We start from the raw sequence: 11,172 nt of genomic DNA on the forward strand, positions 1-11,172 counted from the left end.
GTGGGAGAGGCGGCTCGTGGGGCTCGGCCGCGCTGTCCCGGGGAGCGGGCCGGCGGCGACGGCATCAGCGCGGCCTCGGTCGGACGGGCCGCGAGCCAGGCCTCTCCCCGGCGCCCGAGCGCGGACCTGCCGCCTGCCGGGATCCCGCCACGCGGCGCCTGCGCTCGCCCGGCCGGTGCCTCCGGGTGGGCCCGGCGTGCTTCGTGCTGCCCGGTGCCGTCGCCCTCTCGCCCGTCAGTCCTGTTAGCGGAGCCGGCGGCGGGCCATGCCGGGAGCCGCAGGCGGAAGAGGCGGCGGGCCGCCCCTGGCCCCGCTCCCCGCCGAGGCTCGGCCTGGCTTGAGTCGCCGTGCGAGGAAGGGCAGCGGCCGGCTGCGGCGGAGGCGGCCCCGGAAGAGAGCCCGGCGCCGCGGCGGCAGGCTGCGGGGCGCGCTCCGCTCAGGCGGCGCCGGTCGCCCTGCGGAAGGGGCGGGCCCGCCCGCATCGCGCTCCCTCGGAGGCAGCCGCGCTGGGGAGCTGCGCCTTTGCCAGGCCGACAGCCCCGCAAGGTCAGTGCGAGCGAGGCGGGCAGCTGGCGGGGCTGCCCGGTGACCTCTGCGGCTGAGCGAGCGCCTTCACCCCGCTGCGTTGCTTTGTCGCCTCCTTCGCAGGTTGGCACCTGCATGACAGGTGTGCGTAGCGGGCGTAGCAGTGGGACAAAAGTTGACCACATGCCCTGCCGGCGCCCAGCTGTTTTTGGAAATGGAGCTGGCAGCCAGGCCAGGAACAGGTGACCTGCGGACTGTGATCTGGTTTCACAGATCTCTGCAAGGGACTCGCTCAGACCTCTGGCAAGAGTGATCTAGCCCTGCCTGGTGACTGGCTGAGTGAGGGGAGGGCCGGGCGCACTCCTTGGTGTCCTCTCCCCCCGCACCATACCCTTGTGAGCACTGCCGCTCTGCCAGAGGGATCTCCAGTGAGGGAGCATGGAGGTTTTGCGTGGGGAAAGTGTGTGCAGGTGGTGGTCATTCTCCCCAGCGTTTCCTTCTCATGTTGCACTCAGCCCGTCCTGCAAGAAGCTCTGCTTGGCTTGTCTGGTGGAGTGGGAAATGCTCTTCACAGGGTGGCAAATTAGCACCAAGCTGTGAGGTGGTGAAGATGTCTTCCCTGAGATCCCTGGGAGGAGCACGTCTGTCGGAGTACCGAGCTGCTATAGTGGGATGTGGGCTGATAGGCCGAGTGTGCGGGTACTCCAATTGTTCTGGTGCCTGCTGTTCTCTCTTGGGATGCATCCCTCCCTTGCCCTCGTTCATTCTTTCCTTTGAGTTGATAGCATTTGGTCACTGCTCCCGGGTTGCCACGCGCAGGCTGGACTCGCACTGGTTCTGATAGCTGCATTTAAAAGGAGTTTGCCTTTTTCTGGTATCTAGTCACCGCACCGTTTCTCCTAGGTGTGTCTTGAAAAGAGAGCTGAAGAGGCTCTAGGTAGAATGGCTGGGCGGCAGGCAGGCAGCTAGCTCAGCATTGCCCTTCCGGTGTGTGGGACCCGCAGAAAGCTTTCCTGGTGTGTGGTGCTATCTCCCCGGGCCGGCTTCCTCGGGAGCGTTCTCGTGCCCCTTCCTGAAGGCGATGCGGCTTGCTTGTGAGCCCAGGACCAGGTGTGCCGGGCGCCCTCCGCTGTGGCTGCCAGTCATTTGCGAGCTCGTCTCTTGCCTGGCACAGAGGGCAGGTGGTGGAGCTTTGGCTCTCAGAGGCTCCGGGGAAGATGGACGAGTCTCCGTGAAGCTCCCACTCTCTCGACTCATCTCCGCGTGGGAGGACGCCCCCCGCACTTGAGGCGCTGCCTGTTGAGCCGCCTCCGAGCAGTCAGCAGCTGTTTTTACCTGTGTGTGGCACTGGGACATATGCCCAAAATTTTTCACCTTCCGTTCCTGAGAGTTTTATCTCCTCCTCTGGATCTTTTGGTTGTGGGGTTTGCGTAAAAGGGTGAGCATTTTCATAGCGGTCCACTAAGGGCACTAAAAATAACTCTGAACTGCTGATTGACATTCAGGAAATGTGCTGGCTGGCAGGCAAGATTAGTGCTCGAGGATGTTGTGTGTTCACTTCCTTCTTTATGGCCGCCCTTGGAATTTCAATGGGATGCAGCAATGGCTCAACTGGAGGTTTCGCTCCCGGGAAAGGTTTTGAGGACGGATGCAGTGTAGCCTTCCCAAGCTTCCTGGGAAAAGCCGGAGGGCACGGTTGAGGGGAGAAAGGTTCCAGCTTTCCTCTCTGCAAGGGCCTCTCACCAAGAGGCTGCTCAAACTGGCGTGCAGGAGTGGGGGAGCGCAGGGCGCTTCACGTGTGCCTTGGCCGCTCCTCACCTTCTGCAGCCCGCTGGAGGAAAAGCTCCCCCCACTTGCCCCACACGTGCATGCATCATTTTAAACGTCTCTGTCATGCCTCCTTTTACTTGCCTTTAAAAAACCCGAAGAGTCCCAGTTGCTGTAGTCGCTCAGGCCCCGTGATCATTTTCCTTGCCCACCCTGTACCAACTCAGTAGTGCCCTCTTTCAGGGAAGGGGGCATAGTATTTCAAGTGCCGTTGTACAAAGGCAGCAATATCTGGGCAGTTCTGATTCCTGTTCCAAGATCCTCTCTCTGCTCAGCCACCGCTAGGTCAGATCCCGTCAACTGACACTTGAAGCCGGGGCTGTTGCCCAGCGTGCATTTCGTCACGTTCGCTGCCATTTGACCCCATCCGCCACCTTGATGCCCAACCTCCCAGCTTGGAGAGGTCCCCTTGGTGCGCCTCACAGTCCCTTGTCTCTCCCCCCCGCCCCCCGCCATCCTCTCCATGGCTCTTGCCTGTCCCAGGGCATCCTGAAGCATTCCGGTTGGCGCTGGGATCTCTTTGGAGAAGCTGTGGTGGCTTCCCTTTCCTCCGCCCTCTCTCCTCGCTGCCACAGAGGCTTCAGGGCCGCAGGAGCAGCGTGACGCTCCTGCCTGTCGGAGGCTAAGGCAGTCGTGCAGTTCAGCAACGTTTCTGGCCCCAGCTTGTGGATATCGCGCAAGAAGGAGGTCCCTGAGGAAGGGGCAGGGGCGATCTGAGGGAGGCTCTTCCGGGACCTGATGTCAGTTTCTGCATGGCAGCCTCAGGGCCCAGAGGGTGAGCCGTGCCTGGAACTGGGCCTTGCAGCTTGCACCTTTCCTTGCTCGCCAGGAGGCCAGCTTCCCCGGGGGCGAGCTCCGTGCTTGTGGTGGGGAGGCGAATAGGCCTTGGGCTTGCATCTCCCGCAGCAGTGCCTGAGAGCGGCGCGAGTGGGAGCAGGCAGCCTCTGCTCTTTCTCATCAGGAGGGCGGACGTGTTCGGATCCATTTCGGCCTGGGTTCTTCAGGGACTGAAGCTGGGGCTGCCTTGGTGGATGAACTAGGTGGAAGTGTGGCAGAGGCCGTATATGCCTTTTGCTTTCATAGACCTCTTGGCAGTATCCTTCCGGGGCCTTCAGCCAGTGTGGAACACTATTGGCAGTGCTCTTTTCAAGTTTTCAAAGTGACTGGTTTTCAAAATGTGTTTTTAAAAATGTGTAAAAGGTTTTCATCGTGGGCCGTTGTCTGGGACTAAGGTGAGTCACCGCAAAGGCTGTGAGGGGACTGCTGCCACGCCTCTTCTGGGCCTCCCATCCGGGGTTCCTCTGGCGTGAGTTCTGGCTGGAGGCATCGGGCCTTTTGGCATGCGGTGCATAGTTCTCCGGCAGATTGGGTTTAGCTTTTGCCATTCTCTCCTGAAGGGGAAGCTTGGGGTATTGTCTGAGTGGGGGGAAGGCCGGAGCCTGTGGGGGAGAGCCGTGGGTCAGCCCGTTTGGTGTGGAGTGTGGTTGCCAGGGTTGGCCATGGGAGGCAGAGCTGTCTCCCATGCGTTCCCCTCAGGCAGGCTGGACCCCTGGCCCTTGCTGGCCGCCGCTCGGTGCAGGCTGGCTCCTGCTGTCTTCCTCCCAGAATGAGGCCCCCTCCCTCCCATTTCGCAGGTCACATCCTGGCGCGTGCAAACACTTGGGTGCTCGCCGCATCTGAGCCACACGTGCCCTGCAAGTCAGCAAGTTCCCGCCCTCCTGCCTGCCTGCTGTCCCCCCCCCACCACCGTGGGGCGAGCGGGCTGTTCTTGTGTGTTCAGCCAGGGCTGCCTGGTGAGCCCTGCTGGTCTCCTGGATGGGAGGCTGTGCAGAGGGGGCAGGTATGCAGGTGTGGGGGGAGACAGGTTTCGGGCCCTCGCGAGAGGCTGGGTTGATGCCCCCCACATTCCTTTCCAGAGAGGGACTATGGGTGTGCATGTGTGTGTGTGTGCGTGCGCGTTCGTTCGTTCGTTCAGTGCTCTTGCAGGCTATCCCAGGAGTCCTGGGGACCGCTCTTAGGGGAGGGCCACCCAAGCACATGTGCAGACCTGGAGTACCCAGTGCCACTGCCGCTTTCTCACACGGTTCATGTCACAGAGTTTTCCTCCCAGCCGTCAGCAGAGTGGAAAGCTGCTTCCTTGCATGCCGGGTTACGGGGCTTTGGGTCCCCGTGCTGCAGTTCCCGCTTGCTGTGGCCCGTCCCTCTGGTCCCACTGGCCCACCACCGCCCGCATCATCTGTGGCCCCTTCCCCTCAGACGTCTGCTCCCCAGAACGCCGGGCTCTGGATCGGCCGTGCGCTGGGAGGTCCCCCATAACAGAACTCCTTCCTCTGAGCTGGCTGCCGAAAACAGTGCTGGGGGCCTTTGGCCTGTGGGGGAGGCTCCTGGGGTTCCAGCCTGGCCTTCCGGGGACCCCTCGATGGCTCACCCCCGTTGCCCCACCCTCCCGTTTGTGAGAGGTTTCGTGGCTTTTGTGCGTCTTCGTAATTTGCGTGGTTCTTTGCGTTTCTTCTCCATTCTGAGAGGCGGTGGTGCCTCTGAAGGCTGCATGACTGGCAGGAGGAGCACTGAGGCACACACCTCCCCTCCTTTTTTGCATTTTGGCCCCAGCCCTTTGCCCTCGGCATGTGCCGCCAAGCACGCTTGGCCTGTGGCCTGAAAGCGGCCCTCAAAGGGCTCTGGAGCCACACCGGGGGGGGCGGGGGGAGGCTCCTGGGCCCTGCAGGAAGGCTGTGCTTGTGCTGTGCCGAGTGGGCTTTGCTCCGCCTCTGGTGCTCTCCGTGGGGGAGCGGCAGGCGCTGCCTCTGCGTGTGGGGCGGTCCAGGACGGAAGGCCTTCCTTGCAGGGCTGGTCCTGGGGTCTGGCTGCCCAGCAGTGGGCCGCCAGCAGCCATGGGTAGGGAGGGGGTCCTTGCTGCCCCTGCATTCCAGTTCTGACCTTTTCTACAGGATTCGTTGGGGGGCAGAGGACCCCGTGGGGTAGCACCACTTGCCTGAATGCCAGGTTTGGTACGCGGCATGGAATGCCTCGTGGGGCAGTTACATTCCCGCCGCACGACTTTCAGCAGAGCGCAGAGCGGGCGAAGACATCACGTGATCCCTGGCATAATCCCGCATGCCCCCCCCCCACTGGCCAGGGCAGCTGGTGGGCAGCCCCCTCATGCCTCTCCGGCTGGCAGTGTCTTTGGGCTAGTCGTCCCCCCCAACCCCCACCCCCACCATTAATCCCATCAGGTGCCTGGGATTACTCTGGTAAAGCTGTTTGTTTTCCTTGCGAGGCGTCTTTGATCCGACTGCAGCTCCTTGGAGGCCCCGCATCTGCTGTGCTCCGTATCCCTCCTGACAGCAAATCAAGGGGAGGGGGCAGAGAAGGCTGAAGGGGAAATCGAAAGCTTTGGGGGGTGGGGGGCACCTGTCCGGCTTGCCCCAGGACCCCGGAACCAGGGTGGAGGAGAATGGTTCTGCTGGGCTGTGCTGGCATTGCTGTCCTTGCTCTGCTGAGGGTGGGGGCGCTGAGGCAGCCTGGCCTCCCGTTTTGCACCCCACGTCGAGGGCAGTGGCCCCTTTGACATGCTGGCCAGGCCACGAGAGCACCCAGAATTGGGGTGGCCTCTGAGGAGGCCACCAGTCCCTCGTCGCAGAGGCGCCCCGTCCGCCTGCCAGGTGCTGCTCCCGCCCTGCAGGGCTGAAGACTCCAGGAGTGTGGACAGAGGGAGGGGGGCCCGCTTGGTGGCGCAGGGCCCCTGCGGGGCAGCCTCAGCCTCCTGCTGCCCCGCCTCTCCCGACAGCCTCGGTTTCCCCTCCTGCAGGTCACCAGTTCAGCTGGCAGAGTGTAGTCCCCGTCAGTGTCAGGCTGCCGCGTCAACATGAACGAGGTGTCCGTCATCAAGGAGGGGTGGCTGCACAAGAGAGGTGAGTGGTGGGGCTCCTCCTGAAGGCAGGTGGGGCGGGCGGGCGGGCGGGCCGGCCCTTGCCTGCTCCTCTAAATGGGGCCTCTGCACTGCCCCCAGGGTGGTGGGCACAGCTGTGCAGCAGCCGGAGGCCTCCGCGGGACCCCTTGCTCTGTGCTGAGGCCTTGGGCCCTCCGCGGGGCGCTGGCTTGGGAGCTGGTGTGACCTTTGCCTCCTGGGACGCCCACGGGGCAGCCGCCTGCTCGGGGACACCCGCGAGTCCCGCTGGGCTGAGGGCAGCGAGAAAATGGGCAGCGTGTGCTGGGCTTGTCTGTAACGGGCACGAGGAGCACCGTGGAATAAATAGGCCCCCCCGACAGGAACAGGGGGAGCCTGCTCGGGGCCTGCGGGGCTCGCCCCAGGGGGCCAAGGGGCACCGGCTCCCTTTTCTGGCCTCGGCGGGACAGGTGCGGGGAGGCCGCGCGGCTTTTCCCATCAGCTCCTCCCGGCCAGCCGCGCTGTCCCTGGGGGTGGCAGGTGAGTCGATGGGAAGAGTCGCGCAGCTGGGCACACGCCGCCAGTTCCGAGATGCCGCTTTGTCCCCATGGAGGTCATCTCGCTCGCTCGCTCACTCTCCACCTCGCACGCTGCCCGGCCGTGGCAGTCTCAGCTGTCCCCTCCTGCCCACCCCCCGGCCATGGCTCCAGCAAATTCCTCTCCCCTGCGGACAAATATAGACGGCAGCTGCGAGTGGCATCTGGCCAGCCCGGAGGCTATTTTGGTGCTTGGAGCCGGGCTCAGCCCCGCTGTGCGTGTCCTGCGTGGCTGAGGAAAACGGGGACTTCGCTGTGGAGTCCTGAGTGTGTTAGCGTGCCGAGAGAGCGCCTGGCTAGCCGGAAGCTGTGCCATCTGTGGGGTTGCGGTTGGCAAAAATAGAAGAAGTGGGCGACGCTGGTGCCAAGTGGGGAGGCGCTGGCCCACCTGGCCCCTGGCCCCACACCTCTGGAGTTGCCTGTGTCTTTCCAGAAGCAGCAGGAGCCACTGGGATTCCTGGGAACAAACCGAGCGGTGGCTTGCCTGGATGTGGCCTCGGGGGCAGAGTCTCGGGCTTTGGGACTCGCAGGCAGGCTCCTCTGCGCTCTTGTGGGTCCCAGGCAGCTGCTACAGAGGCAGCCTGCACATTGCTCCGGTCCCCCACTGCTGGCCCTTCTGTTTTCCAGGTGAATACATCAAAACATGGAGGCCCAGGTACTTCCTCCTGAAGAGCGATGGGTCTTTCATTGGGTACAAGGAGAAGCCTGAGACATCAGACCACAACCTGCCCCCCTTGAATGACTTTTCTGTGGCAGGTATGCTCTGCACGTCACCTTGAGACTGTTGGGTGACGGTCCCGGATCGCCAGGCGGCCCCGAATAAGAGCTCCGAGGGGGAGGAACCACCTCCCGCCCCGGCCCAGTGGCAGAACTGGCGTTCCCTGCAGGCTGGCGTGGGTTCTGTGCCGCGCTGGTTTATTTGATCGATTCTTGCAGTACCCGGTAGCCAAGGTCTCCGTCCCGCTGCCAGATCTTGCCTGCCCCCTCCCAGGGCCAGGCAGGGGAGCCGTTAGCCGTCCAGAGCAAGCGATGGCTCCCCGCCCCCTCCCTGTGGGCAGCAGGCGGCCCCACTTGGCAGGCAGTGGGCGGGGAGGGCTCCAAGGTGGTGCCCCCATGCAGAGGTCTTGAGGTGAGACCCTGGGCTAGGCGAGAGGCGGGGCAGGGGGTGATAGGGGCCGTGCATGCCCATAAGATGGTGGAGAACCACTGGGGGCTTTCTCCCAGGCCGCCCCCAGCACAGCCAGTCTCGCCTTCTCCACCTAGAGTGCCAGCTGATGAAAGTGGAGCGGCCCCGGCCCAACACTTTCATCATCCGCTGCTTGCAGTGGACGACGGTCATCGAGCGGACGTTCCACGTGGACTCCCCGGACGAGAGGTGGGTGTGCCGGGCGCCCTTCCAGCCAGTCGCTGCCCAGGCAGTGGCGGGATCAGCCGTCTCCCCGCCGTGCAGCCCACTTCCACACAAGCCTCCCTGTCCCTTGTTCTTCCCCAGCACCTGGGAGGCAGAAGGACTTGGCTCCCAAATGCGGAGGCGCCCGTATTTCTCTGAGGGGGCTGATGCCTCGCCTCGCCTCGCCTGCAGAAGGGCCTGTGGCGCCTGCAGGTGTCCTCTGGGCATTGCTGGGTGTGGGCTTGTCTGTGACGGGCCTCTGCCGTCCCCAGGGAGGAGTGGATCCGAGCCATCCAGATGGTGGCCAACAGTCTGAAGAACCAGGAACCCGAAGAGGACAGGATGGAGTACAAGAGCGGCTCCCCCAGCGACCGCACCGGGGCGGAGGAGATGGAGGTGGCCGTGTCCAAGACGCGGGCCAAGGCGGTGAGGACCGAGAGCCTCCGTGGGGCTGGTGGGAGGCCCGCTGCTGTGCCCGGGGGACACCGGCCTCCTGGGAGCAGTGCGAGCCCCGGGGGGGCCCTTGGCACGCCGCGTCCACTTGGGGCTGGCTTTGGGGGTCTGGCTGGCCCCGGCAGCCGAGCCAGGGACCGTTGCTGTCACTTCAACTCACAGACCATGAACGACTTCGACTACCTGAAGCTCCTGGGCAAAGGCACGTTCGGGAAGGTCATCCTGGTGCGGGAGAAGGCCACGGGGCGCTACTACGCCATGAAGATCCTGCGCAAGGAAGTCATCATCGCCAAGGTGCGGGCTGCGCAACGGCGGCGCTTCCAGGAGGAGGCGTGTGCTTCTCCCCCGTGCGACCCCTCTGCAGAGGCACGCTGCCGGCCGGGGCGCTTGCCCCCCTGCGTGCGCCTGGACGGCAGCTGCTTCCTCGGAACGGTGCAGCGATGGGGATCGCAGGGCGGGCGGGGGGCGTGGCGGGGGCAGGCCACGCTGCGTGGCTGGCTGCGTCCGAACGGGGCCCTTCCACTCGCAGTGCTTTTCCGCCTCCTCAGGACGAAGTGGCGCACACCGTCACGGAGAGCCGCGTCCTGCAGAACACGCGGCATCCTTTCCTCACGGTACGTCCAGTGGGGAGTGGGAGGCACGTGCCCTGCCAGGAAGGTCTCTCTGTGGATGCCAGAGCGGGGCTCGGGGTGGGTGGCGGCGAAGGCCTGCATCGCGCGGACAGGTGGCTCGCCCGCTTCCCCTGAGCACGGGCAGCGCGGCTGTGCCTGGTGCAGGGTTGTGCTGCCCTCGCCATGCTGGCAGAACCGCCCCGGGGGCTGTAGGCCTCTGCCCCGTCCCCTCCCTCTGCCCCAGTGTGGCTGAGCCGCTCTAGTGAAATGAATGGGGTGCTGCTGAAGGGCAGGGGTGCAGCTGCTCTTCCTCTCAACCTGCCTTTCCAGGCACTGAAATACGCATTCCAGACGAATGACCGCCTCTGTTTCGTCATGGAATACGCCAACGGAGGGGAGGTAAGGGTCGGCTCCGGCTCGCGCCCTTTCCTGCCGAGCGCCATGTGGCCGCACCGAGGGTCCCGTGGCAGAGAAGGGTTCTGTCCCCAGGCAGCGGGCCGCAGCGTTGCTCCTTCCTCGCCAAGTGCGGGGGCCTGGATCCCCCCTGACCGCCCCCCCGCATCCCTGCACTGTTCCTGCTGCTCACGTCTTTTCTCTCCCTCCAGCTGTTCTTCCATCTTTCAAGAGATCGTGTCTTCACGGAGGACCGTGCCCGTTTCTACGGGGCCGAGATCGTTTCCGCCCTGGAGTACCTCCACTCCCGGGACGTCGTTTACCGTGACATTAAGGTACCTCTGGTGCTGACCGGAGTACCCGAGTCGGGTGAGGGCAGGGGTGCTTCTTGCTGGCCCCCGGCCTGTTGAAGAGCCGCTCTTGGGGCCTGTGGGCCGGCCGGCGTGGTCTCTGCCACTGCGTGGGGCCAGCCTGCCTGCCCTTCCTGCTCTTCAGAGGGCGCTGGTGTCACAGCTCGGCCCCGGAGTGGTCTGCCGGAACAGGGTCTGTGTCCTCCTCCGGCATCCATGCCAGAGCCCTGACCTGCCTTTGTGCCTTCCAGCTGGAGAATCTAATGCTGGATAAAGACGGACACATAAAAATCACAGACTTTGGATTGTGTAAAGAAGGCATCACCGATGGTGCCACAATGAAGACCTTCTGCGGGACCCCCGAGTACTTGGCCCCCGAGGTATCATAAATGGCCTTTCCCAAGCAGGCTTTTGGCCCAACATTTCGGGAGGGAGGGAGGGAGGGAGACAGACAGACAGACAGACAGACAGACAGACGGAATTGAGGGCTGGCTCTCCTGGGACGCCTGATGCCCATGTGAAACGCTGAAGGGAGCCGGTGAGGTGCAGCGCTGGGGTGGAGAGCAGGGGGCAGGCGAGCCCTGGTCTGCTCCCGGGACAGCCCAGCCTCCTCGCCGGGGCCGCAGCATTGCCCGGTGGTGCCGGGTCGCCAGCGGGAGCGGCTGGGCAAGGCCCGGAATGTGCTCACCCCCCGCAGGGGCTGGCCGCTCACCTCCTGCTCTCCCCCCGTTCCCGGGCAGGTGCTGGAGGACAACGATTACGGGCGGGCCGTGGACTGGTGGGGCCTGGGCGTGGTCATGTACGAGATGATGTGCGGCCGCCTGCCCTTCTACAACCAGGACCACGAGCGCCTCTTCGAGCTCATCCTCATGGAGGAGATCCGCTTCCCGCGCACCCTCAGCCCTGAGGCCAAGGCCCTGCTGGCCGGCCTGCTCAAGAAAGACCCCAAGCAGAGGTGGGCACGCGGCTCGGCCGCCCACGTTCGGCCGTTCACCGGGATGTGCTGGCACAGGTGGCCTTGAAGTGGTTCCAGGCTTCCTCTGGGGAGGGAAGAGAGGCCGTGTCTGAGCCGGCGCGAGGCGTGGAGGGGGCTCGGGACATGGTGGTGGGACGAGTGTGCGGGGGGGGGGGGGGGGGGGGG

General features: G+C 64.4%; 1 protein-coding gene across 2 annotated transcripts in view; it reads left to right on the forward strand.

The window, feature by feature from the left end:
- Positions 1-6,160: 6,160 nt before the first annotated feature.
- The window catches only part of AKT2 (AKT serine/threonine kinase 2), a 9,124-nt gene continuing 4,112 nt past the window's right edge, over positions 6,161-11,172 (forward strand). Inside the window, exons 1-10 of one of the 2 annotated variants that reach the window (XM_044425399.1) lie at positions 6,161-6,263; positions 7,462-7,590; positions 8,098-8,209; positions 8,497-8,650; positions 8,840-8,971; positions 9,226-9,291; positions 9,619-9,687; positions 9,894-10,016; positions 10,283-10,411; positions 10,772-10,986. In XM_044425399.1, the coding sequence (XP_044281334.1) occupies positions 6,218-6,263; positions 7,462-7,590; positions 8,098-8,209; positions 8,497-8,650; positions 8,840-8,971; positions 9,226-9,291; positions 9,619-9,687; positions 9,894-10,016; positions 10,283-10,411; positions 10,772-10,986 (1,175 nt within the window). In that variant the 5' untranslated portion in view covers positions 6,161-6,217. The remainder of the gene's footprint in view (positions 6,264-7,461; positions 7,591-8,097; positions 8,210-8,496; positions 8,651-8,839; positions 8,972-9,225; positions 9,292-9,618; positions 9,688-9,893; positions 10,017-10,282; positions 10,412-10,771; positions 10,987-11,172) is intronic. The other variant, XM_044425400.1, reaches the window with a different exon arrangement.

This window comes from Varanus komodoensis, unplaced genomic scaffold (genome assembly GCF_004798865.1).
Source record: "Varanus komodoensis strain SLA01 unplaced genomic scaffold, ASM479886v1 scaffold153, whole genome shotgun sequence".
Classification (NCBI taxonomy): domain Eukaryota; kingdom Metazoa; phylum Chordata; class Lepidosauria; order Squamata; family Varanidae; genus Varanus; species Varanus komodoensis.